Consider the following 27633-nt stretch of genomic DNA (forward strand, 5'->3'; position numbering starts at 1 on the left):
AGACAGGGCCTGGATGAAATGCAAGCCAATAATGGAGGGTTCAAATAATCAGGTAACGTGGTCACATTCACATTTTGTAAAGATTGCTCCACCTGCCCCATAGGAACTCAGGGGTGTGAACCTGGAGACAGAAAAAGCTCATGTCACACTCAGCCCCCTGTGGACAGCAGAGTCCATGGGAGCAGGAGCCTTGCAGTAGCCTGTCTAGAGAGTCAGAGTTAGAAAGTTAACCCCCATACTGGTTGTCCAGGGGTCTTCAACATCAGTGTTTAGGAAGTAAATCAGTTTGCTATTTTATGCATCCAGTTGAACTGAGCACAAGGGTGAAGGGAATGAAGGCTTGAAATCAGCATTCACCGGCATTCTGATGACTTTACCCCGTGTCCTTTATTCTCTAGCTCCTGTGTAATCTCAGTACACTGAAAATTCTACCCAGTTCCACTGGGGCCCAAGATCTTCTCTGATCAAAAATTGCTCTTTAGGTAAGAATAATTGCAAACTTAAGCAATAGTGCTTAAACAAACACTACATAACTCTTCCAGAAGTCTAGGGAGCATCTTAGGGTCTTTTTGCTGTCTGGTACTGATGCTAATTACTGACCATTTCCATCCACACTGGATAACAATGATTGCCTTAACTTGCTTTTTTATAAAATAATCCACCTACAGGATTTGAAGGATTCCTGTTAGTAGAAAGGAAGAGGCTCTAAAATACATTTTCTTTGTACATTGGATTAAAGACACATAAAAGTGTGAACATAAGGCTGACATGGACGTGAAATTAACTATTATTACCTGAGTACCAAGTATAGGACACTGGGGAAGTCCCTGCTGGAGACTTGTAGAAAACCTCTTTCTGGAATATAGGTCAAAATCCTTCCTTGCTGCTGTAACAGTTTGGATCAAGGAGGATTCACTTCTTTGGCTACCTAATATAGTGAGCACTGAAGTGGCCCTGAACCAGATGCTAAGGCTACAGAGTTGAATTAAACATCCTCTTGCCTTCTGGGGGTGCCCAACTTGGGCAGGCCAACTCCCGAAAGGTTTAGAGAGGATGCATGATTCTGCTTCTGATAGAAAAATTTGTGAAGGGCCACAGGGACCTCCTTCAAAACTCAGTCAAGCTGGAAGGGTTGATGACAGCTCCAGAGAGCAAGCTTAGATGGACCTACAAAAATGAGTTCAGATTGGGCTGGGTGATAGGCAGTTGAGGAAGACAGAAGGATGTCATCAGAGGACTAGGGGACTACCAGCACCTGGAGTCTTTTAAATGGTTCAGTTTGCTAGATCTTAGAGTGGAAGAGAGTGTTAGGGGTCAGAGGAAGTGATAGGAGTGGAGGGGCAGGGCTTGAAAAGGTTGAATTTTCCATAGCAGCTATCATTTTAAGTAAGTAAGAGGATGCATGAAAGCTTTCATACAAAGCCCGGGGTGTACTAAGGATTTGATGAAACTTTGACTGCTACTACCACCATTAGGACTCACATAATCCTCTAACTGAAGTATACTATGAATTTGCAGAAGGGAGCCACGTGCTTTGACTAACTGACCTAATTATTCTCAAATCATGTTCTTCCATCTGATCTGGTTACGTTCTTCTCATCCCCAGGATCTCAGATCTACTGCTACTTCCTTGATGGAGCCTTCCCAAAAATCTCTGAATAGGCCCTGTCTTGCCTATTGCAGGCACCAAAAAGATGGTACCTGGCATTTAAAAAAATTATATATATATATAATATTTTTATGATATATAAAATATAAACTCTTAAACAGCACTGACTGGGTGGCAGGCACAATGCTAAATACTTTAACGAATATTAACTTCTAGTATTCACCTCAATCTTTTGAGGCATTTACTTCTGTTTTAAAGTGAGGAAACTGACACAAAGAAAGATTAAGTGACTTGGCCATGGTAACAAAGTTAGAAGGTAGTAGAGCAGAAGATGATTGGAAAAATGGATGGATGGCTAGGGGGACAGATGAGTGGATGGGTTGATGGATGGACAGGTAGGTGGATGAATGTATGTATGTTATGTATGTATGTATGTATGGATGGATGGATGGCTAGGTGGGTGGTTGGGTGGGTAGATGGATGAGTGGATGGGTTGGTGGATGGACGGGTAGGTGGATGAGTATATAGGTGTATATGTGGGTGGATGGATGGATGGATGGTTGGTTAGGTGGGTGGATGGATGAGTGGACAGGTAGGTGGGTGGGTTGATGAGTGGATGGGTAGGTGGATGAGTATATAGGTATATAGGTGGGTGGATGGATGGATGGATGGTTGGTTAGGTGGGTGGATGGATGAGTGGACAGGTAGGTGGGTAGGTTGATGAGTGGATGGGTAGGTGGTGAGTGTATAGGTGTATAGGTAGGTGGATGGATGGATGGTTGGTTAGGTGGGTGGATGGATGAGTGGACAGGTAGGTGGGTGGGTTGATGAGTGGATGGGTAGGTGGATGAGTATATAGGTATATAGGTGGGTGGATGGATGATGGATGGTTGGTTAGGTGGGTGGATGGATGAGTGGACAGGTAGGTGGGTAGGTTGATGAGTGGATGGGTAGGTGGTGAGTGTATAGGTGTATAGGTAGGTGGATGGATGGATGGTTGGTTAGGTGGGTGGATGGATGAGTGGACAGGTAGGTGGGTGGGTTGATGAGTGGATGGGTAGGTGGATGAGTGTATAGGTGTATAGGTGGGTGGATGGATGGATGGTTGGTTAGGTGGGTGGATGGATGAGTGGACAGGTAGGTTGGTGGGTTGATGAGTGGATGGGTTGGTGGATGGATGGGTAGGTGGATGAGTGTATAGGTGTATAGTTGGGTGTATGGATGGATGGATGGATGGTTGGTTAGGTGGGTGGATGGATGAATGGACAGGTAGATGGGTGGGTGGATGAGTGGATGGGTTGCTGGATGGATGGGTTGATGGTTGGATCAAGGAGGATTCACTTCTTTGGCTACCTAATATAGTGAGCATCCTATATAATATAGGATCCTATATAATACAGGATGCATCCTATATAATATAGGATGGATTGATGGCTAGGTGGGTGGATGGGTAGATGTGTGGGTCAATGAGTATAAGAGTATATGGAGGGATAGATGGATGGATGGATGGATGAGTGTACGGCTGAATGGGTGGATGGATGGATGCAAGCATGACTGGGTAGATGGCTGGACAGGTGGTTGGGAAATGGATGGATGAGTGCATCACTGGTCTTCCTTGACACTGAGACTGATCGTTTTATTAGTTAAAGAAACTGAAGACATTGAAATACAAAGCAAAAGGGTATTGAAAGGTGAACACTGTCATCACCATCTCTACCATTTCATAACTGTATAAACTCCCAGATCTCCTCCCTTTTCAACATTTTGGCACCCTTTATGGTCTTAGATGTTCTAATTTATCAATACAAGTGAACTCACCAAATACGACGATTATACATGCGTGTGTATGTATGTGCCATCCAATACATATACTTCATATATTCAAATGTGATCTTATATCTACATGTATCTACATATATTAGTCTATCACATCAAGAAACAGTGCTTATGGGCGGTGCCTGTGGCTCAAAGGAGTAGGTCGCTGGCCCCATAGACTGGAGGTGGCAGATTCAAACCTGGCGCTGGCCAAAAAAAAAAAAGAAAAAGAGAAACAGTGCTTGTTTTCTAAACATATCTGCAAGTAGTGTTTAGAATTTAGCTCTAAAACTTGTGAGCTGCATTAAGTCTGGGTGTAAATTATATCATTATTTCACAGAGTAATTCATTGAGCCCCAGCTTAGGATTGCAGAACCCTACAAACTAGTCTCACCTCTACTAATTAAGTTTCTCCCCAGAGAGGAAGCAGGTCAGTATCAACCCCCTTGGGTATAGAATACCTGAAAGTCTTTCAGATCTATTAGGAAATCTTGATTTTTTTCTGGTTGGGGATGACCTTTCCCCCAACTCACTGAATTATCTGAGATTATAATGGCCATTTGCAGTTCTGGTGATACTTGGTTCATTTAAATATTAATGAATATGAATCTGACCCCTTCTGGTTGGGTGATGATAGCCATATTTGTAAAATTTATTACTGGATGGATACTTTCTATCATAATTTAGTCATTGTAAAACAATGTCGCTTTCATCTTTCCACTCTATCATGTGAATAAATGTTACAGAATCCTGTAGTTTTAGAGTTAAAAGGAAATTTAGATTTTACTTCCTCTAACCTAACTTTAAGGAGGTTAATCCACAAGAACATCTCTGAAATACCAACCTCCAGGATTTCTTCAAGTGTGTCCTGTGACAAAGAGCTCACTGTGTAAAAGCAGAGTACAACAGGGCATTTCTACTTGCCCAAGTGCAAGCCCAGTCTTCACCATGAACGTGCATGCTTTGTGAGACTTCATGAGCTGTCTGGGCCTCAGTTTCCTCTTCTGAAATAGAGGAAATTCCTCTTCATTGTTGGATATGAAAGGATTCAATGGAAAGGTATCAAAGGATTTAATCATTTTCACTATCATCATCACTATTATCAATGTTCTTAAATTCACAGTATCGTCAGAACCTATTTCAGACATTAGCTGATGTTATTAAAACAAGACAGGAAAGGTACAGACATGATTCAAGAATATATTCCTTGATGCTAAAGTCTTCTCCTTTTTGCTTCCTTAGGAAACAGCTCAAAGAACTCATGCAAGTGGAACTTATAGCTTCCTTGATCGGACTCAGCGTTCAGTAAGTGTGACCCATTTTGAGCGTTCATTACATAAAGACATCAGTTTCTTTGATCGGGTATCTCTGTGAAAAGCTCTTGTCTGTAGGCCTGAAGTTTCCCTAAAATCTTTGCTGCCTGCCTGTGTATTTCTTTTCTGTGCTACTTCCTTGAGGGGTTGCTAGGTAGAAACACCCTCCCCAGCTTACCTCTGCCCCACTCATCCCCCCCAAAAAAAGATCCTGGGAAATGTGAGAGATTATCAGTGAACGAACCCCACTTTCATTAGCTGAGGGTTAAAACAAAATTTGCTTTTGTTTTCTTCTGCTCTGAGAGTTTCTTATCAGGAGACATTCTGTCCCCCTTCACGTCCCCTAGTCACAAGACCCTGCAAAATAGAAACAGCCAGCATTCACAGATCGGCTAGTGAGAGCACGTATTTCTTGAGGCATTTAAGAACAAGTCATTTTGCTCTTTTTGAGCCACAGTACGTGGCTACTATATAAAAATTACTTCCCGAAAGAAATTCTGCACGTTAAAGATGCTGGGATACATTTTAGAAATTTCATTTGTTTTCAGCAAGTAAGCACTTTCCACCGTCTGCCTTTCTGGTTGCATGCAAAGACTTTATTTTTGGTGAAGTTAGCAGTATTTTGTCCAATTTTCCCAACTCTCTCTCTCTTTAATATATATACACCAGCATTTCACGTAGCACCTTCACAACATCTCTGATGTCAGCTCTTCTCTGAAATAGTTCCATCGGTGAACGTGTTTTAGGAATAAATCTGTAATAATTTAACAATAAATATGAAAATTTTAAAAGACTACCTGCAAGAAATATTTATGTTTCAAGATGGAGCTTCTTTTCCTAGGAATTCAGAATTACTTAGTGTGTTCTACGGAGAGCATGGGAGTATAATTTGATACATCAAATAGCCATCCACCTTATAAAAAGAACATGTAGAATAGGCCTCGGCATTCCAGGCCCGGGAGAGGCTGATCAAAAGGAGTTCTTCGGCCCTTAGTGGGACTGCGTGACTCCCTGTTATGGCTGTAGAATTTGCATATGTGACTAGAGAGGAGGAGGAGGCGGGGAGAGAAGGATCTAAAAAGATGGTGTATTAGCTGCGAGCTACATCAGAATGACTTAGCGTAACCCTGATCAGCCAATGCTTGTATCACACGGGAGATTAGACTCATGGCTTTTGTTCCTAATAATAAAGGAAATTCCATCTTTAATTCCCTACATGAATCTTTTCATGCCTTTGAAGTTCGGGCTACAGCATTTCCTGAAAACTGGGAGGTTTTGTAAGTAAAATAGAGAAGGCTGTTTGGCATAAAGTCTGTTCACATCTATCTGGTGTAGAGTTAAATACGCTTGTTAATTTATCTTTTTTCTGGTTCAGGCAGCTTTCTTCTCTTGGTGGTGCTGGTGCAGGCAGGGGAGGGAAGGAGAAAGGGAGGTTTGGAGGATGGGCTTTCTGACCATCTATGACCCTCCCAGCCCTCTGCCTTCTGAACATGATACAAATTACTGCTGCTCAGGAAGAAATTCATGTTCCAGCTCTGTACTGGAGCTGAAGCTTCGAACCTAGGGGAAGCTCTGGTCCCTGAGATAATTATTACCGTGTTGCAAGGGAGCTCATGTTAATTTGTATATGGATATGGTATTTCCGTATCTACAATTGTAGTCTAAAGACAGAGAGAGAAAAAAATATTAATTTGCTGCTCCAGACCAGCAAGCAGATATGATAATTAAAAAAAAAAAAAGTTTAGAAAGGAAAAAAGTGGAAAAAGTCTCATTTGGGGAGTATTAGGGTTGCTGTCCAATCTGTATGTGCTCAGCTGGTGTCTATGACTTCCCTGTGTCTGCGACTTCCCTGGTAGAGTGAACCTCAGTCAGCTTCTGGATCAAGAGTTCCCCTGCCCTGGGAGGAAGGTGGAGTCCTGGGAGGCTGCCTGGTTACCAGGAAGGCACCTGACATCTCGGTCAACCATATGCCTGTGTCTGTGTGTTCTTCACCCGTAACACGGGGGGTATGTGCTTCTTGATAAAACTCCCCAGTCCCTTGCAGAGATTTTGATAGGAGCAATGACTTACTGGTTAGATTTCCTCATTGTACCTGGACTGATGTTGTGGCAAATGCCTTACTAAGGTCTGAATCAGGGTTTTGATGTTTCCATTGGCTTCAGAATCAGTGTTCCATTTCTCCCTTCCAAAGTTTGATTACCTTTTATTGTTTAATGTTTTCCCCAGAATGTTCTGTCTGCACTGGGACGTGTTGAACACAGATTGGCCAGTGTGCTCAATACTGTATAATACAATACAATGTTGTATAGACAGTGAGCTCACAGGAGTAGGCATCTATTTTCTAGCTCTGTGAGTCCCTCTGTAGTCTGTGCGCTAAAAGAAAATCTACAGAGCACACATGGTAACAGGGTCATGGGAGGGATGTAAGCCTTAGAGGAATTTCCTACAATTGGCAAATTTAACTTCCAGAATAAGTTTCCTTAACCTCTATGTTCAGATTATAGTCTCATGGTGTGCTGTATCACATTTATAATTAATTAATTGAGTAAAAATTAATTTAATATTTGTCCTTTTTGATCCAGCACTGTCCAATAGAACATTTTGTGATGATAGGAATATTTCCTTTGTCCCTGACCCCAGCTTTATTGGGGGGGGAATGTTTATTGACAAATAAAAATTATACGGAGTGAAGGTATGTGGTGTGATAAGTTGAGAAATGATTATACTTTGTGAAATGATTAACACAATCAAGCTAATTACCTTCCTTATCACCTCACATAGTTACCTTGCTATGAGAGTAAATAAACATAATTCTGTAACTGTGCTGACCAATATCTTAATCCCAAGCTAGATGGAGCCATTGAACTCTTGGCATGTGGCTGCCACAACTAAAAAGAAAGTGTCTTTTAAAAAATAGGTTAGCTATTTTTAATTAATTTTAAATTTAAGGACTTGAGACCTTATGAATACAGAGGCTAGTTCTGGAGTATCCACCTTTGTTTGTACCCAGATGGGTAGTCAACTGGCGTCAAGCAGTTAGGACACTGATTGATTGATAACCGCCACTGTTGTAACCCCCCAAGAGTCCTCCAAGCCCTGCTATCCCATGTGACCTGTCCTTCTGCATTTACCCATGATCCAGGACTAACGGGTTAATGGTCCCCCACAGGACCTTACTCCAGTATCACAGTATGTGTCCATGCTCCTGTAGGTGTCCCCTGTATGCTGATTGGTCAATAGTATATCACCTCTGATCATATCTACAGTATCTACTGGAGTGACCCATCGCAGACCATCAGCAATTGCTGTATGTAATGATGATCAAATGGGGGAAAAGGGTGAGTAGCTAGAACAGATAGATGTGCATCTTGTTTTCAGATTGTGTAAGTGGGAGAAATCATAACTTTAACATTAGGCAAGAGACCAATCTGGGTTTTCCTGATGTCTGGTTTTTGTTCACTCAACATTCTTCTTCAATGCTTCCGCCTCTTCTTTGGAAGGTCTAGAGTAACAAGCTCCAAACCCATCACTGGATTCTGGGGAAACACAGATTGCTATATCTTTTCGCTTCTGTTGGCCACTTCTGACTCCAAATGCGTAACACTTGCAATCAGGCCAGACCTCCCCTACTCACTCATCCCCTGGCACCAGCCTCTTCTGCGATGCCTAAAGCCATGCTTCAATCATTGACACTGTCCTGGCCTTCCTCCACTATGAAGTGTCGAGTGAGCTTTTGTTCTGAGTCTTCCAAGAGCCTTCTTCCCACACCCCCATTGACATATTGCTACAAGTGGTCTTTTTACTCACAAGCAGGAAATTCTTCCTAGGTAGCCTTCTTACCTAAAGCCATCCTAGATTCTACCCAACAGATTGAAGGGCTAATAGTCTTAAAACACGAATAGCATCTAGTTAGTTGTGTGATACTCTAGTCCCATCCAGCACTTCATCTAGCACTTTGTCTTCTCTCCATGAATCCCTAAATATCTTCTCTTCTAACAAGGTAAGTTGATCTCTTGCTGTCCAAATGGTCTTTATTTCCCAACTCCAAGCTCATGGAAGGGTTGGTGTCAGCAGCTGGGCTATCCTTCCCTATTCTTCCAGTCTGTACTTCTGTATAGATCTCTGTTAAGCCCTCCTGATAATGAAGTTTTCTCTGTGCACTTCAGTTCCTCAGTTGCCCCTTGCTGAATTAAAAAAAAAAAATCAAAAACAACCTTCTAAGGCTAGAAGGTTGACTGCATGATAGTATTTTAGAATCTGGAGCTTGGTGGGACAGACAAGAGCAGAACAGTATGAGAATAAGTAGAAAGGGAAAGAGCAGCAATCACATTCCAAGGACATAGAGTTCTCTCACGTTGAAAAGTCAGCAGATGGTCTAGAAATGGAAGCGGTCAGGAGGTGTTAGCTGGAATACAGGAGGGAGAGAGAACAAGAGTGTCAGCGACACTGGGCATTGGTTTAGTAGATAGCTAGGCGGGTTTGATGCCATCTGCATCTAGAGACCCGTGGTCTAGAAGGGTACACAGATCGTCACCTCACCATGATGATGGTCGCTGACCATCCCGTGGGCTTTGTGCCTTGACCGTCCACCCACCACCCCACACGCTCTCGTGGTTCCCAGGTACCCTGTGTGTATTGCTTGTTTCTCTCAGGCTGCAGCATAGTGGAGCTCTACCAAATTGTTATTTCTTATTGTTTCTTTTTCTGCCTCCTCTCTGCTAGATAAGGAGTAGGAGCTCAGGGATCCTTTATGATAGAAAGAATAATGTGAGCACGGAAGTGGCGGGGGCGAGGGGGAGAGAGAGAGTGAGATAAGAGAAGAAGTACAGTTCCTTCTGCTTCTTCACTTTTAGGACAGTGAAGGCTAAGAAATAATGGAAGTTACGGGAAGCTTTGATGACAGCAGGATGCAGGAGCCAGAGTGATACCCACACCCAATGCACCCCACTTTCTATGATTGTTACTTGTGTACGGTCTGTCTCCACTAGACTGGAGGTGCTAGGAAGGTGCTAGGTGTGGCTCTCTCACTGCTGTATCCCAAACACCCATAAAAGTGACAAAGGGACAAACACATACATGTTTTGAATGAATTATTTATTGAATAGAATGAATTAGTGCTGTGAACAATGATCACACTCTTTGTGCTTTGAAACTCATTGGAACTTTTCTTTTGTCATTCCTGAATGCCTGTAACTCCACCTATGATCTAGATCAGTCTTTGACAAAATTAAGAGGGCCAGGCTCCTTAAACTCCCACACGGTTCTCAACATGTTTGACTGGTGGGACTTCCATTTCCTCATGACAAAAATAATAATAGGGAATTGAACTAGGATGGTCTTTAACTATGGCCGTTTCAGATGTCAAATTCAAAAAATAAACCAGAAATACAGAAACAGTCCGGGTGCAGTGGCTCATGCCTATAATCCCAGCACTCTGGGAGGCCAGGCAGGAGGATGTTTCAAACTCAGAAGCTTGAGACCAGTTTGAGCCAGAGTGACACTCCCTCTCTACTAAAAATAGGAAAACTAGCTGGGCATTGTGGTGGGTGCCTGTAGTCCCAGCTACTTCGGTGGCTGAGAAGGAGGATTACTTGAGCCCAGGAGTTTGAGGTTGCTACAAGATATGATGCCACGGCACTCTACCCAGGGTGACAGAATGAGACTCTGTCTCAAAAAAATAAAAAATAAAAAAAACAACAAACATAGAAAGTAGGCCACAGAATGGAAAGTCAAAGGTAAGGATAATTATCTCAACCGGAGGACAGCAGACCTTCCAGGCCCCAGGTGTGTACAAAAATGAGCCATACTCTCCTGGACAAGAGAATGTACTAAGTGGGTTTGTGATGGATACAGTACAGGTATTTCACTTTCTCTTTATTTATATCATTGAATTAATATTATATAGTTAGATCCTACTTGTGGGTTGTATTCGAGAACTATGGGGAATGAGAGCAGCTGTTGGCTGCATCCTCTTCTGTCATCTTTAGCACAGAAGGAGGTGAATTCTTTGCTTTTATCCCAGTCATTCATCAGTTCCCAGGGAGAGGACCTAAGGAAAACAATGCCAGTGTCTCTGCAGAATCCCTCCGTTGGAAGCAAAAGCATAGATATAGATCTACTTGCTGTCTCAACTCAACATTACACCTGATTTTCTGATGAATCTGGAAACACCTGATTTTCTACTGGTGATTCCTTTAGGAATTCATGGACATTACAAAGGACCAACAAAAATTCCAGTGTGATGGCTGGTTAATGAGTTATGGAAGTTGGTTTCTAAAAATGCAGGAAGCTACACATTTTGAGACGTTTCAAAGCAAAAGGACACATTTCTTCCATGTATGGACAGCCAGACCAAGCTTAAAAACAAAACAAAATGAAATGTGTCTAATTTGAACTCAGGTGATGATTTGCAAATTTTTACTTCAGAAAATACTAACCTTGGCTTGGTGCCCATAGCTCAGTGGTTAGGTGCCGACCACGTGCACTGGGGCTGATGGGTTTGAACCCAGTCCAGGCCTGTTAACCAAAAATGACAACAACAACAACGAAATAGCCAAATGTTGTAGCAGGCGCCTGTAGTCCAAGCTACTTAGGAGGCTGAGGCAAGAGAATCGCTTAAGCCCAAGAGTTAGAGGTTGCTATGAGGTATGATGCCACGGCACTCTACCGAGGGCAATATAATGAGACTCTGTCTCAAAAAAAAAAAACCCAAAACTAACCTCAACTTCATGTCCAGCTTACAGTCAGCACTCAATAAACGGTAAAAAAATGACCATTGTTGCAGTTCAGGGCAATTCCGTTTTGAGAAGGAATGTCCTCTCCTGCCAGCTGACTCGTGTGTGTGACAATGTGTGCTGCACACGTGTGGGTATGCTGGTGTTGGCGCGCTGGTGAAATCTTACTGGACCTCAGTATCTCTGTTTAAGAAGGATGAGTTATCTTGAAAAACCACCATATGGCACATTCCAGCTCAGGTTGCTGTGACACTGAAATGTAAGTCAACGTTCTTATCCTGGGAGCATCATTCATTCATTCAAAAATATCTCTGGAAATAATTTTGTTGTTGGATTCTTGCTGGGTGCTGAGGATATTCTATGGAACAGATAGGCATGGGAACCTGAACCTATGATAAAACTGTAAGATACAATTTTAAAGTAAATAAAATAATAATGCAAGTTGTATTAACTATCATGGACTAGCCAGTGACACAGAGGGTTCAGAATATAAGAATATGATTAGCCCAATTTCAGGTGTGGAGAGGGCCACGAAGCAGCCCTGATATTTGTAAATCCTTCTCTTTTCCTGGGTGCCAGCCCAGGGATTCTTTTCTCAAAAGCCTGCTTGTCTTCTTCAGGGCTTTCCTCACCCTTCCCAAAGGACATCACCAGCTCAGGGTTGTCCATTCTCCCGGCCATGATCAGGTGCACTTTATAGGGGCAGACTCTCCCAACCAAGTCCACAAACCAGCACTCCGTGCAGAATCAATGCCCATTTAGCAGCTGCTAATGCATTAATAACAGAAACGTCCGTGCCGTGACCTACCTGAGTCATTACACACTAATTGTAGGAGGCAATTTCAAGCAGATTGACTAGTGAGCAGTGTCCTCCCTGGTTTCCAGGCGGGAGGACACACGGCTGCCTTTGCAACCCCAGAGCAGATGGCCTGGGAGCTTAATCACACACTACAGCTGGTGCGGGTCCAACTCCAGGAAGGGGAACCTCCATGTCTTGCATGCAAACCTAGGCTCTCTCACCTCAGGGCTGTGCTCCAAGTACCCACCTTTCATTTTGGAATGGAATGCAAATCTTACAGACCTTCCTTGTCCCTATTTGAAATGGAATCACCCCACCGTGCACCACTGTTCTGAGGCCACTTTGATGCCTTCCCCACATTTCTCGGGCCCAAAGCTGTGGTCTTCAGGGGCTGGTGATTTGGTATTACGATTAACTTAACTTTCAGCTTGAGCATTTGTTTTTCGCATGTGGCTCTCTCATTCTCTACAATCATAATTGTAAGGGCTACACAATATGTTATTAGGGTATGAACTAAAATAAAATCTTAAGCCTACACCCCCCCACTCAAAGATTGATTGGGCCCCCTGTTGATTAAAAAGACTCCAGGAATACCTTAAAGCTGAGTTGCTGGCCATGAGAAGGGAAGTCACAAATGCTTCTTCGTGCCCCTCTCCCTTCTTGGAGGCGTCCTTTGTCACTCATTAATAGGCCTAAGGCTACGTAAGGGGAAGCTTAAACCACACCTGGAGGTCATCAATTTACTTAACAGATTGCTTGAGTCTGGATTATATGTTGCTGATTAACAGACTTTCTTATCTTAAAACATTCCAAGCCTTTAGACAAGCTCCTTTATTTAATCAATTACAAATCAAAGGAATCTTTTGTTCCACCTATAACCTAGGTTTCCCCACTTAGAGATGCTCTGCCTTTGGGGCCAAATGAACCTATGCCTTCCAAGTACTGACTTGTGGCTCTACATGCAATTCCTCTCTCCCCGAAATATGTAAAACCGACCTTTAACCCACCCCCAGAGAGACCACTTGCTCAAGGCTTCTTGGACATGGTTCTCCTGGCCACGGTCACGTATTCAGCTCAGAATAAGCCTCTTTAAATTATGTTACAGAGTTTGAGTTCTTTCTTATTGACAAGTTGCTATTTTATTCCTCTGTATATATTCATGGAATATCTAAGGGCGTTCTGCTCTTTTCACTAACACCACTATCACTAGAGTTAATCACTTAGGATCTATACAGTTCTCTTTCCTTGGAGTGAGTTACCTAAGGATAAAGAGCCCTGAGAGGGATTATTCAGTCAAAGGATAGAAGCTTCTTTATGACATTGGGTACATATGGCTGATCATTTCTTTAAATAAATCGTGCTCGTTTACAGTCAGCTCACTGTATTTTGGGGCTTTCTACTCTTAGCTACTTCTTATTTATTTGTTCATAACAAGGACTCCGGTTGTATTCAAGAGGAGCTAGACAAGAGTCATATAGAATTTTTACCTTCAAGAAACTCACAGAATACAAAGAGAAGCCCAGTTAGAAAATCCATTGCTCTATGACTTGACAATGTCTAATAAAAAAGGAAGCTTCCAGCACGTTGTTTCTGAGACAGGTGTGATCAGGGAGGCACTGGCTGGGATTGATCTGAGATGATTGTGGTATTGTTTCTTGAAATGGGTTTGGACAGTCTGGAAATCAAGGGTCTGGTGGTTTTCCAGTTCCATGGTTCAGCATTCTATCCATAAATTCATGCAGAACTTTGTTATATGTATTGTGTTCTGGCTGTAGTTTTAGTGGCGCAATAGAAAATTCTGTTGGTGGGATTTGTAAAAGTTGCACACGGCTGAGGTCAAATAAGCTGTGATTCTTTTGGCTGTGTGTGTTCAATAGACCCAATGGGGGCACATCTGGTAGTTCATTTAGATTCAAATAAAAGAAGCGGTGGTCCTATAGTGGAAAAAGCATAGACTCTGAAACAAACAAATTGAGGATTCCAACCTTGGTTCGCTGCAAACTTGGGAAAGTCACTTAATCTTTCTCAGCCCTAATTTCCTCTTCCGTAATGAGGATGACAATACCAACTGATAGGTTTCTTATGAAGATTAAATAAAAATCCCACTGAGGGGAAGGGGATATCTGTTAGTGGACATCTTTGGGGATATGGGTAGAACCCTAAGAGCAGAGCGTTGGCAGAGATCAACTCGGCAAAAGAGAGCAATGGAAACTGCTTGGTTTTAATGAGAGAAGACTGCTGTGCTTCTGACGAAGAAGAGAGAAAATGAGAGAAAAAGAATGAAACCAGCAAGTGGGCAGGAAGCCGACTTCTGTGTGAAGGAAGGGTCCTAAGACATCGGTGGCTGGTTCTAAGGTGGAATTGGAGGGTTTTGGCTTTTTTGGTGATCCAGTGCCTCCCCTCCAGACCCCCCCCCCACTCTCCTCACCTTCCTCCCTTCAAAGTTAGCCTCTTCCTTCAAAACCCTCATACTTAGCCTGTTTTGAGAGTGAGAAATGTGTGTAAAGTAGGCAAAGTGCCGAGTTCCTCCGGCCTGTGTCTGTGCAGTAGGAAACAGCATCACCCTTAGTCATACTTAGCATCACAATTTACGTGCTGGAAGTTCACTCCTGGGCCAGGCCGTGAGCTAAAGGTTTTATGTGCCTCACTGCATCACTTCATTTCATCCTCCTGATGACCTAGTTAGATAGGCCCTGCTATTGCAGTTAAGTGCTGCGAGGTAAACACGCAGCATGTGATAAGAGCAAATGCAGAGTGTGATGATTTAATTGAGATGATTGAGGAAGTGAGATTTAACTGGGGGGCAGTCTAGGGGACATCTTTGGAGGTGGGAGCAAGGCATGTCATGCTTTTGAGCCATTAAAGAAAAGTGTGTTTGTGACACAGTGCTGGAAGGGGGCTTGGGGTAAGAGAGGAAGGAGGAGCTAAGTAAGAAAGGGAACCATCCAGGTGCTGGTTCAGCTCCATCTTAAGTGCCGGGGGTAGCTATTCAAAAGTCTGGAAAAGTAACGAACATAGTTATACGTGTGTGTGTGTGCATGAGTGTGCGTGTGTTTTAAATTTCTCCATCTACCCTGTTTTCCCGAAAATAAGACATCCTCCGAAAATAAGACCTACTTACAGGAAAGATAAGACATTCCCTGAAAATAAGACCTAGCGCATCTTCGGGAGCACACCTTAAAATAAGACACTGTCTTATTTTCGGGGAAACAGGGTACCATGTTGAAGGAGCCTTGAAGAGAAGGCAGAATGAAAGGAGAACATTTATGCAGTTTGTAGAAATTGTCTGAGAGGGAAGGATGACATTGGCTTGGAATAGAATTGGACTAAGAGGATGCAAGGAAATTGGAGGCTCTCTCTCTGTCATCTGTCCATCTATCTCTCTGTTGCATAAAATCCAGTCTTTGCTCAATTCTCTGGCAGCAATAAGTTTCTAAGTCCTGCAGAAATCAGGAGATTGTTTTAGTTTTCATTTTCTTTTCAGTTTTATGTAGTCATTTATCTATGTATGTTTTGTTGTTGTTCCAGGAATAGAGAAATTCTTTTTCCTCCCATGTTAAAGTTTTGTTGGAGGTGGTGCTGTTGGTCCCCGAGTTTCCCTTTGCCCCTGTCTCCCATTTCGCCTTGGGTGGCAACATTTGTTTTCCCTAAGCCTCTTCCTGCATCAAAGACTGACATTCTTAATAGTTCTGTCACTCCTGTTACAACAGGCTGCCGAAAAGATGCAGGCGATGGTTGCAGGAGACAGGGTTGTCTCAGCGGTTCGTGTAACACAAATGGGGTGCGAGGTAGCGGGGAGATAATTAGTTTAGTTAGATGTCAATGGCAGATGAATGAAGAAACTGCTAATATGTGGATGCCTGGAAGGAGGTGTGGTCTGCCTCATTTAAGCTTGGAGGAGGAATAATGGAATGAATGGCTGTGAAAATAAAAGCAGTATCAAGAGATTTTTTATGGCAACCTTGAAGGCGGGAAGAACTAAATTCAGTCAGCCTCCATTTACTGAGCGTTTATTATGTACCTGTCACAGTGTAAGGCATTTTAGCAAAGCTGAAGGGGGGAAAATACTAGTAAGACGTACACAAGGCTTTAGATTCTCCATGGAGTCAAGATTTCAAAACATATGAATGCTCCAAGCAAACATCACAGATGTTGAGTGGCACCTGTAAGCCACAGGAATAGACAGCACTGTGAGGGACAGCAGGGGAAATGTGGTGTCAGGGAGATTGCACTGGTCTGTGAGCCTGGTGAATTGATTTAACCTCTTCAGACGTGAGTTCTTACCTGTATAAAATGTTCACGTAATTTGTAGCACAGAATATTGTTGCCTCTTCTCTGTCCCACACACAGACATACCTGGTTGGCGTTCCTTGGGCTGCCTTGTTGGTGCTGAGAGCAGGAAAGTGGGGTAGAAAAATGCCCTCTCTGAGCCACTTGGTTTATGAGAGTCTATTTCAGTGAATTCTAGAGATAGGCTATTCTAGGTGTGCAGAGAATAGTAAGTCAGCAGAAACTATACCAGGGCAGAGAAGGGTAGATAGGTTTTAGAAAACAGGCAAAGACTATTTGCTGACTATATCCTCCTCTTTAAAAAAAGTTATGGAACATGTGCGATCAATATATTAGCTACACCTGACAAAGCATGGGCCATTGTAGCCGATTATAAAATCTTAATGAAAGCATTGATTTTATTTCATTACTTACCCAGTGGTGAGCATTGATGTTTGTGACATTTTTCCCCCTCCTATGCTGCACACCTGCATCTTGTTTAAAACTTTCCATTTGATACTTCTATTATTTCAGTCTCCATTTATTATCTGCTTTTTTTGTTCAGTGTTTTTTTCCATCTTTCTACATCATCATAACTTCCCTTTTGTTGCACAGTCTTTTATATCGCTTGACTAATTTTTCATTAGCTTTTCATGCTTGATTTTTCAGAGTTTGCTATATGAAATGGTCTGGCCATTTCTACACATCTGAAAACTTAAAATGTTATTTTTTTAAAAAAGATGAGAAATGGATACAGACTGGTTTTTGTGTGTGGGATTAAGTTTAAAATAGGTGACATAGGTTTAAATGTGCATATCATAGGCATTTTAAATACATGAATGCGTAGAAAGCTGTAAAAGGATGCTACTTGTTATTTATAAGTTTTGTGTATCAATTAATAGTAAAGCCATTTTTCATATCACTAAATGATCTGCTGCCTCACCAGTTGAAGAAATAAAAGAAAAGTCATCCTAGGCTAATGCTTAGAAGGGCATAGCTACTTAGTCCCCTGAGAGCTAAAGAAAAACGAAAGTGAATTAAAATTGTTGTGTTTTTGGAGAGTAGGGGTAAGAAACGCAGTGACTAGACTCAGAAGGGATTTTATACAGAAAGACTTTAACAGTTGAATACATTTTCCTTGATTAAAGAAAGGAATAAGATGTTGGAGAGGAAATAGAAGTATTACTTTAGGATTGTTGAGAAATACTAGCTGGTGGTGCTGAGGAAGGGAAGGACAACTTGTCAGCCACTCCAGAGAAGTAGTTTTATTAAAAGTCAATGGACTATGCAAGAATGGGCGTTATATACTGAGAAATAAGGTTCAACATCCCGTGGATTTAGGCACTCACGGATCTGCATATCTGGATTGGGTCAGAGAGAGTTTTATGTCCGAGCTTAGTGAAATAGACTCTAGATAGAGGGAAAGCAAATAGATTTCTTCTTGCTTGCCAGTTCTGATTAGTATAGGCTCCCTGTAGTTTTGTGCAGAAGAATTCATCTGAGCTCAGCAGGAAAGTGCTGTGATTGATTAGCAATGTCTTCCAGGGGTCCAGGAAGGGGAAGTGGTAGCATGTATGCCAAGTCTTACCATTCTACTCTAGACAGGAGAGTGTTTTCCCCTGTGGTCAAAGAAGGAAACTTGTTTGCTCCTGGAGACTCAATCTCTTAGGTTTGGTGGATTAAATTTTAAGATGATTTAATTTTATATTACTGTCGAGCAAGACAGAACAATGTCATCCTAGAGTCTCCAGAGGAATATTACAGTTTTGTTGGGGATATCTATTAGTATTTCTAACCAAATCCCCTTTCAATATGATAGTTTAATGGTAGGGACTTTTTTTAACAGCTTTGTTCATGGAATGCTGTTTGCCTAGGGCAGGTCTTGGCACCATGAGCCTTGGATACCTTATGCATCGCTCTGAGCAGATGCTTCACTGGAGCAGAGTGCCAGGTGAGGTGTTGTGGAAATGTGTAAACATACCTAGGGATAGAGGCATTTCCCTAACCAACTGGATTAATCTTTTTTTTTTTTTTAATTTTCAGATGAACCTAAGGGTACATTTCTAGTTAATGTGTATTTCTAAGGTAAAGTTCAAGTTGTAGTAAGCCCTTCACCCAAGAGGCGTGCTGAACACCCTCACACTGTGCACAATAGGTGAGCTCACGCCAATCACCAATGTACTCAACCCTATTAATTATGATAAGAAAGGTAGTAAATACAAAAATATAAAAAAATGACATAGAAATTGAAAATACATAATAAAAATAGATAACTGGTATGGAAGCCAGCCTCTGACAGTTGGCAGTTTCTTTGCTGAACCTCGGTTCCCTCATTTGGAAAAGGGATCAACAAACAGATACCACAGACTCAGAAGGCTGAATTACTCTTATCTGTCCTGACTCCCATTTGAAGAGGAGGACGCGGTGACTCAGAGACGTAGAAACCTGCAGAGAGTTAGGTGTCAGAGCTGGATATGAACTTTGGCACTTGGTCTCAGAGCAAATTCATCCCTATGGGCTCCACAGAAGGCTGGATTTGTACCCTACAGAGGGCTGAATCTTGAGTCTAGAACTGGTATTCTAGTTCCAGTCCCATCCCATACTATCTTCGAGAACTCTGGCAGTTCTCAACTTCCCTTGGCCTTCATCTCCTCATCTCTGAGAGCTGTAAGGTTCTCTAAAGAGCTGGTGGGGAAAACGGAATGACATGGTAGATGGGACAAAGATGGGACGACAGCTTTCACGGTGGGACGTGCCTGTGCGCGTAAGGTGGCACGGTTGACAGGACAAGACACACAGCTGCAGACAGAAGGTCGAAGAAGTCATGAGAAACCCTTTATTTAGCCCGTGAGTGCAAATGATCTATAAAACATCATTTCAGTTCATTTTTAAAAAGAGCCCGGTCAGTTATATCATACTCAGTAAATATCATTTGTTGAAAAATCTACTACATATGGATCGCTGTTCTACTTTTCCTTTGTGATGAAGGGCAGTTTACAAGGCAATCCCTAACTGAAAGGAACTTAACATTGCATTAAGAAAAGCATTCTTCAATCTGACCCATTTTTTTTGAAACCCAGAAGTTTAGATCATTTTATAGTACTCGATGATTTCTTTCCATGGGGCAATTCTACAAACACATTTTCTCATACTGTAAACTTATGTATTTCTTGAGAAATTTACCCTGTGGCAGGCACACTGGTCCCTCTTTCTGTTATTCCCCAAAATACCAAAGAAGGAGGGCCCTGTGATGTTGGAGGCCTCCTTTAACGGCGCATTTGGAGTCAAGACACCTATACTAAGTCTATGTCCTGCCTTCCCGAAGGGCATGAGCAACGTGGATCACCACCAGCCTCCTGAAAATACAAAGTTGTACCAGGGTGGGCCAAACTGGCTGCAAACCAAAAATGTGGGCAAATGATAGAAAGACGATATGGGTGTACAGAGGAGGCGAAAAAAACGTGCACACATTATAAGAAAGGAAAAACTGTATTAAAACTGTGACTTTGACTTCTGCAGTTACAAGAGATACAAGATCCCACACCGTGATAACAAATGTTATCAGTATATATTGGGCATCACAATTTCAGTACAGTTTTCTGGGTAGACTTTTTTTTGGTCGCCTCTTTATGTTGTGGACTGAGGGAGTCCAAGTGGCAGAAGGACTGAAGTTTAGGATTAGGAGAGAACAAGTGGCTCACAAGTGAGTCTGCACACAGAGCGTTTGCACCAGAATGACACTTTCTGACATGTGTTCAGTCCAGTAGAAAAGGCATACAGGCTATGAGGATACTTGCTATGATGCAGCAAGTACCACTTATTTTCTATATTTTCTTGCTGATTAATAAATATCCTGGGAAGGACCAGTTCACATTTGGTACCATGCATAAGATCATCTCTGCTAGGAAAAAAATATGCATCAGCGTGCTGGGAGAACACCATAGAAAGAGGACCCCACACTGAGTGGAATCCTCCTCTCTCTCGTTAAGTTTCCCCGAAAAGACATCCTGTGTGTCCCTTGGAGGACAACATCCCTCGGATACCAACTGGTCTGAATAAGGGCAGCATGCCCTGGTTGCAATCCCAATTCCCACTTCCCACCAACTGACTCAGTGGGGTGCATTTTCACAAAGTCAAAAAGGCCAGATTTTGATTCTCAAGTCTTTGTCTTTATTCTTCATGATGTACGGACAATGCTTTAGACATAATTCACAATACGTGGAGTACGCAATATTCACTAGCGATACCTTTGATTAACACTGTCCAGTGATTAAAGTAACAAGGTTTCTTCATTTCCCATTAACTCCACCCCCTCACTGGAATGCCTTCCCCCTCCAACACACAAACACGCCCTGCCCTTTCAGCCAGAATTATAAGCTTTTATAGGGATTATATCCAGATTACCTCACCTTTGTGCCATGTTACTATTTTGACAAGTGGTCATCTTTTAAAGTTTGGTGAAGTCCTATCCATGTAAAATCAGTCAGTAGGTTCTAAGGAAAAAACTCCAGGATTGTGCCTGGCTAGGAATCAGAGAGATTTTTTTTTTTTTATTGTCGGGGATTCATAGAGGGTACACAGGACCAGGTTACATTAATTGCTTTTGTTAGATAAGGACCCTCTTATAATTGTGTCCTGCCCCCAAAAGGTGTACCACACCCCTTGTCCTCCCATCCCTTCCCTCCTTCCTTTTCTCAGCCCTCCCCACCATGTACTAGGACCTTAATTGTCCTCATATCAGGATTGAGTACATAGGATTCTTGTTTCTCCATTCTTGTGATGCTTTCCTAAGAACAATGTGCTCCACATCCATCCAGGTTAATACAAAAGATGTAAAGCCTCCATCTCTTTTACTGGCTGAAATAGTATTCCATGGTATACATATTGCACAGCTTTTTAATCCATTCACTGATCACTTTAGAAATTTGTTTTCATTGTTATTTTGGGTATATAACGATTGTCTATAGGATATGTGCGATGTTTTGATCCAAGCATATAATGTACATTAATCAAATCGGGGTAACTGTGATATGCCTTACCTTAGGCATTTATTATTTCTTTGTGTTGGGAACATTCTAATTCCACTTTTTACATTATTTTAAGATGTACCCTACTCTTTGTTGATTATAGTCATTTTGTTGTGCTATCAAATTGTGACTTGATGACTTTTTATACCCATTGACCATCCCCACTTTGTCCTCACCTGCCCTGCTACCCTACCTTACCCTTCCCAGCTCCCGGTAACCATCATTCCCTTTGTCTCTATCAGACCAATTGTTTTTAATATTAAGAAATAAGAATTTTGAAATAGGTACATGACTCTATTTTTATTACTGTCTAGGTTGAAAAACTATAGCCTGAGACAAGTCAAGCAAAGAACAATTCTTGTACAATGGAACACTGGGAACAAATTTTTTTTTTTTAACTTGATTAGTGGATGAAATTGAAGTTCTTCCTTTCTTTTGAAGCTTGAAAGGTTAGAAATACCCAACAGAGGATACCTGGCCATATAATTCCAAATACATTCCTCTTCTAAGACACAAAATATCACCCAAGAGACTTACACAAGTTGATTTGTCTCCAAAGAGTGCATGTTTAACCAGTTCTCCTAACCTGGTGACTATGATTTTTGTTTATGTTCATTTTCAAGGACCCAGAACAATTTAAACCCTGTAGAAATTCATCAAAAAGCACTTAATGTGTTCTTTTGAGGTAGATACACAGTAAAGGTTTTTTTCATTGAATGACTGAGTAAAGGATTCATTCTTACACCAGAGGAGAAGGGAGAGGGAGCGAGTGGGAAGGGTGGCATGTGGGGCTCAGCTCTGAGAGGTGGGCGTGGTGACAGAACTGGGTATTCCTCAGGATATACTAGCCCAGGGCTACTATGTCTCAGAATGGGACAAGGAGATGTCCAGAATGGCAAGACACGTGTGCATGGACCATAAAAGATGGTGGACAAATTGAGGCCATTTATTCATTAATTTAATATTTTACTGAGTACCTACTATGTGTCAGACACCATGTGGCTGAGTTATGGGGGCTGAGAGTCCTGGTTCCCGGAACCCAGTTGACGTGGTTTGATTGCTCTGCTGAGCTTTAGAAAGCTCAATGGTGGCACTATGGGCTTCAAAAGCAAATGTAACATGTTTTAGTATAACAAAGAGAAATTTTATTTAAGAACAAAGAGACAGCTTGGAGCACTTCCAAAGAGAGTTGGAAGTGGATCCCTCTCGTGAAGGAGAAGAGTTGAGAGGGACAGAGACTCAAAGGCCTGAGTGGGTATAAATACCCTTTCTTTCCTTCCCTGTGTTTGAAATTGGCTGCAACTCTCCCATTGGCCTCTGGGCCTCCAGCATCATTGCCTTTTTCTATTGGTCATTGGTTACCCAGGTTGCCTCAGACCCGTTCTTTTCACTTCTTTTCTTGAGAGTTGCTGAGCAGTGAATGTTCCTATGACCCCTGCAGGGTTCCTTGTTCTGCAGGCCAGGCTTTCCTCCATCCCCCTTGCAGCCCCTTTCTTTGTGTCCCTTCTCACTGAGGAAGGCAGACTACATAGGTTTGCCAGCCACCCAGGGTTTCCTGGAATTTAGGAGTTCCCTGGGAGGTGGCACTTTTTCTTCTTCTTTTTTCTTTCTTTTTTTTTTGAGACAGAGTCTTATTATGCCGCCTTCGGTAGAGTACTGTGGCGTCACAGCTCACCGCAACCTCAAACTCTTGGGCTTAAGCGATTCTCTTGCCTCAGGCTCCCAAGTGGCTGGGACTACAGGCACCTTCCACAACATCCAGCTATTTTTTTGTTGCAGTTGCCATTGTTGTTTAGCAGTCCAGGGCTAGGTTAAACCTGCCAGGGCTGATGCCTTAACCAATGTGCTATGGGCACCGAGCCATGGGAGGTAGCACTTTGATACCAAAGTCATATAGGTGCCAAGTACTCCAGCAAGAGTCAATTGCCCTGAGCTTGAAGACGTGCTAACAAGTGTGACCCATGGCCCGGGTGCCAAGGGGTCCTGAAATGGGGTCACCCGACCATCCTCAGTGAGAATACAGGAAGGGTCAGGATCAGACACACCCATCCATGATGAATGGTGCACAGGTGTGATCAAGGGAAGAGAAGTAACAGCACCGTGGGGGACTCTGGTCAAGCACAAGCATCAGGAGAACTAAAAAGCAAAGGGTAGACAGTGGCAAAAACTGAAGCTTCGGAGCTGGGCCACTTTTGCTGAAGCCTCAGAACTGGTCCACATTTGCTGTACACTTATGGGGCATAGATTAGCTTTCTATTGCAGCTGAGACAAATGATTATGAATTAACAGCTTTAAACAATACAAATTTCCTATCTTACAGTCCTACAGGTTACAAGTCCAGAATAGGTCTCACTGTATTAAAACAAACAAGCACACACCAAGGCCCCACCCACCTCCCTCCTTCCCTCTTTCTGTTTCCCCCCCCCCATAACACTTTATAGGGGCAAGACATGATTGCAAGAGGGACTTTACCTAACAATTGCAATCAGTGTAACCTGGCTTATTGTACCCTCAATGAATCCCCAACAATAAAAAAAAAAAAAAAAAACAGAAAAAAAAAAAAAAAAAAAACAAGCAAACAAATAACAACAAAAACCCCCAAGGTGTTAGGAAGGCAGTGTTCCTTCTGAAGGCTCTATGAATGCCCCCACCATCCATCACATTAGTGTTGCAGGAAAATGAGGCCCAATGGAGACAACAAGCACCCAAACAACATAGTCAAGAGGAACAAGGCTTTTATTCAGCCAGTGGAGCGAATGGCATAGAAGAATTAAAAATGGCGGTGCTCCCCGACTGACTGGGTCTTTCCCTTTTTATCAAGCCCACAGGTACCTTTCTCTTTGGTCAGTTTGAATCAAGCGGGAGAAGCAGGCTCCAGCTCTTACAGAGCCATGGGCTTTTATAGAAGCGGAACCAAAAATTAGTTTTCAGGTGTCAGGACGTCAAGTTTATAAATTCCTAACAGCTGAGTCACCACAGGGAGGACCTCGTAGGAGTATCCCTGGGATCTCCTGAGAAGACCTCTGTTCTTTTAGACCTTACTTTTCCCAGGTATCCTCTTTCATTAGCACATCTTCAAGCATGTTTTCTTTTCTTTCTTTCTTTTTTTTTTTTTCCTTTTAGAGGAATCTTACATTTCTTAGCTCTTGGGCCCTTCCATTGTTTTCATATGGAATGTGACACTAATTTTTCCTCTACCATCTTTTTTTACTTTCCAGGATTCTTGTGAACCCATCTGGATAATTCAGAATACTCTCTTTATCTTAAGCTCTCTTTATCAGCAAGCTTAATTCCACCTGCATCTTTAATTCCTCTTTGCCAAGTAACATAAAATAGTCACAGTCTCTAAGAATTAGAATGTGGACACCTTCGAGGGGTCCATTATTCTGCCTACCTGCAGGTGTAATAAAGGCTTCTTTCTAAATTTGAAGAGGAGCTGGAAAACTGTCAAAAACCTTCCTTATGGGGGAGTGATGATGTCCCATATGCATTTTCAAGGACCATTCTGCTGCCGTGGAGGGTGGGGGGCAGGCAGGTAGAAGGGGCATCTTTAGGGAATGGTGTCACAGAGCTCCCGTGAGAGATGGTGGTGGTGCGGGCTAGGATTGGTACAGTGAGAATGGACAAATGTAAATGCGTTCTGGGCTGTATTCCACAGGCAGAATTGACTTAAATTAGATAGATTAGATTCAAAACAAGGGGAAATGAAGAGTTGTGTGTTTTTCCAGGGCATTCCTTTCACACTGAATGAATATAAAATGTCAAAGTGATTAGAGTAGACGAGCCCAGGAGTGGTGCATAACAGAAACAATCTTGATAAGGTTTCCGTCTCCAAATTTGAGGATATGCATAAGCAAAACCAGGGGCAAGGTTGAGGCTTGGAGGTGGAGAAGATAATGAATTTAGTCTGATTTTGCTGAGAGACGTCCAAATACATGTCCAGCCAGAGGTCAGGTATCCACATGTGGGATTCTGAGCACATATTCCCCTCCCTCTCTTCCAAATGTAACCTTTATTCCTCCAATTGCTTTTGGGAAATGTGTTTGGTATTTGATAAATCTCTCTTGCATATATCTTCAAATCTGGAGATGGGAACCCCATCAAGGATGCTTCTGTTGTGTGTCACTCCTAGGCTAGGTTATGCTAATCACTTTGACATTCTGTATTCATTGGGTGTGAGAGTAATGCTTTAGCCTGCATGGATGGGACACTTGTTTCTAATGAGAAATCTGATGAAATCAGGTGCTTTGAATACAGAACATTTACCAAACTTTCGTAGCTTGTTAATTCTTCTGAACTTCATCTTTTCCCTTCAGAAGACTATGGTTTTTGATGCAAAATTATATCTGGCTGTGATTTCTATCTGATAAAGATTTTACTTTTAAATCTATCAAAAGGAAGGAGAAGTGACATTTTCAAGTGAGCAGATAGGAAAATGAGTCTCTTGGTCTGTCTTTTGAGGTCTCACGGTCCTCTTCCTCTCTGTTCTTTTCACAAAAGATCATCTCATCAGAAATTGGGGGAAAATGGTTTTTCACTCTTATTCTTATTTTCTGACATTCTTATTCTAAAAGTCATTATTAATGGAGAAAACTCTTGCCTGTTAGGTAATCTGTTCCTTCCCCTACCCTGGTGGTATTTCATTATCATTTAAATATGCCACCCACTGCTCCTTCTAAAACCTTTTGAATCGAGGGTCATTAGTAGATTTTTCCCCCAAAATTATGCTCAGCAGTTGTTAGAGGAAGATGGTCTCCAGTGAAGCTCTTTCCACACTGAAGAAGTGAAGTGGAGAGTTGAGATAATTATCTAGATAACTCAGCCTCCTGTTATCTCTTCTGAAGTGGAATATGTTTCATATTCTCTCATTCTTTTCCCCCTTCTTTCATCACTTATGGGTTATCTTCACAAACAAAACAAAACAAAAACAAAAAATAAGCACATGAAAAGCAAGGCACTCATGTGCCCAGGCTTGTATAGAATGTAGGAAGTTTTTAAAATGTTTTTTTTTTTTAACATGCTAGGTGTTTTTTTGAAATTAAAATGGATTCATGTCAAACTTCTAATGCTACATGTTAAAGCAGGAATCTTCTGATTTAAATCAGCTATCTTTCTCAGTCATTTCAGGAGATTAACTTTCTGTTTTCCATGCATAACATTCTCCTTAGATTGAGGATTACTCTGAACCTGGGTTTGTCTTCATTCTTAAGAATCACAATCCCCTAGAGAATTAAGGATGCTTCTTCTAATGTAAATTGCTTAGGGTTTTTATGGAGTCTCTGGCTGTTACAAACATCAGCTGAGCACACTCTAATTCTAACCTTAGCAGAATAACCTCTCCTGGACATTAGGGACTGTGATGAGAGGAAGTAATCAGTCATTCTTGATCTCCATGTCCCATACTCAGGGTCAGATGACATGGAGTAGGGATACTATTTGTTGGTATAATAGTAGGAACAACTTGGTCTTACATAGTCTTCCTGAGCCTCAAGTCTGTCAGTTGTAAAGTGGAAATGTTACTGGACAAAGAGAGTCCAGCTGCCTGTCACTGTCAGCCAATAATATGCAGAGATGGGGATAGATCCACCAAACTTTATTTGTCAGAAGGCCAGCAATTCTGGAGAACAGTGAGAGCAGCCTCTCCGATACCAATCTGTTCTTCCATTTCCAAAACCACAGTTTTATACATCAAAGTTAAAACTGAGAATCATACCAATCCTTATCTTAAACAACAGTAATTAACCCTTACGTTAGGTAACAGTAATCTCCATAACCCATGACCCATAATAAATAATTATTGACATAACCCATGACCAATATAGTAACATTCCAATTCAAAAGTTAATCTCCTAAATCATTTGCCCTAAACTACTTATAAAACAACAAGAATGGAAGACATGAGGTGAAGGTTACAGAGGGCCGACCAGACCAGCTGTGCCATCTCAGCCCTAGCCAACTGACTCCATCTTGTTTTCACTACATGTGCTCTCAAGAACAATATATGCCATGTCCTTGGGTATTGTTTTCATAAAATGAAAGGAGATCCAAAAGATGAAGAACATTACCA

The 27633-nt window shown here is 42.0% G+C and overlaps 1 protein-coding gene across 11 annotated transcripts in view; it reads left to right on the forward strand.

The window, feature by feature from the left end:
* Positions 1 to 27633, forward strand: part of RBFOX1 (RNA binding fox-1 homolog 1) — a 2283260-nt gene that overhangs the window by 1008343 nt on the left and 1247284 nt on the right. For all 11 annotated transcript variants that reach the window (XR_008373346.1, XR_008373347.1, XM_053556410.1 and 8 more), the window contains one exon: positions 4667 to 4729. Coding sequence is in view for 8 of the 11 variants with exons in the window: in XM_053556410.1 (XP_053412385.1) it covers positions 4667 to 4729 (63 nt within the window). In the remaining 3 variants the exon portion in view is untranslated. The remainder of the gene's footprint in view (positions 1 to 4666; positions 4730 to 27633) is intronic.

Source organism: Nycticebus coucang, chromosome 12 (genome assembly GCF_027406575.1).
Source record: "Nycticebus coucang isolate mNycCou1 chromosome 12, mNycCou1.pri, whole genome shotgun sequence".
Lineage (NCBI taxonomy): Eukaryota > Metazoa > Chordata > Mammalia > Primates > Lorisidae > Nycticebus > Nycticebus coucang.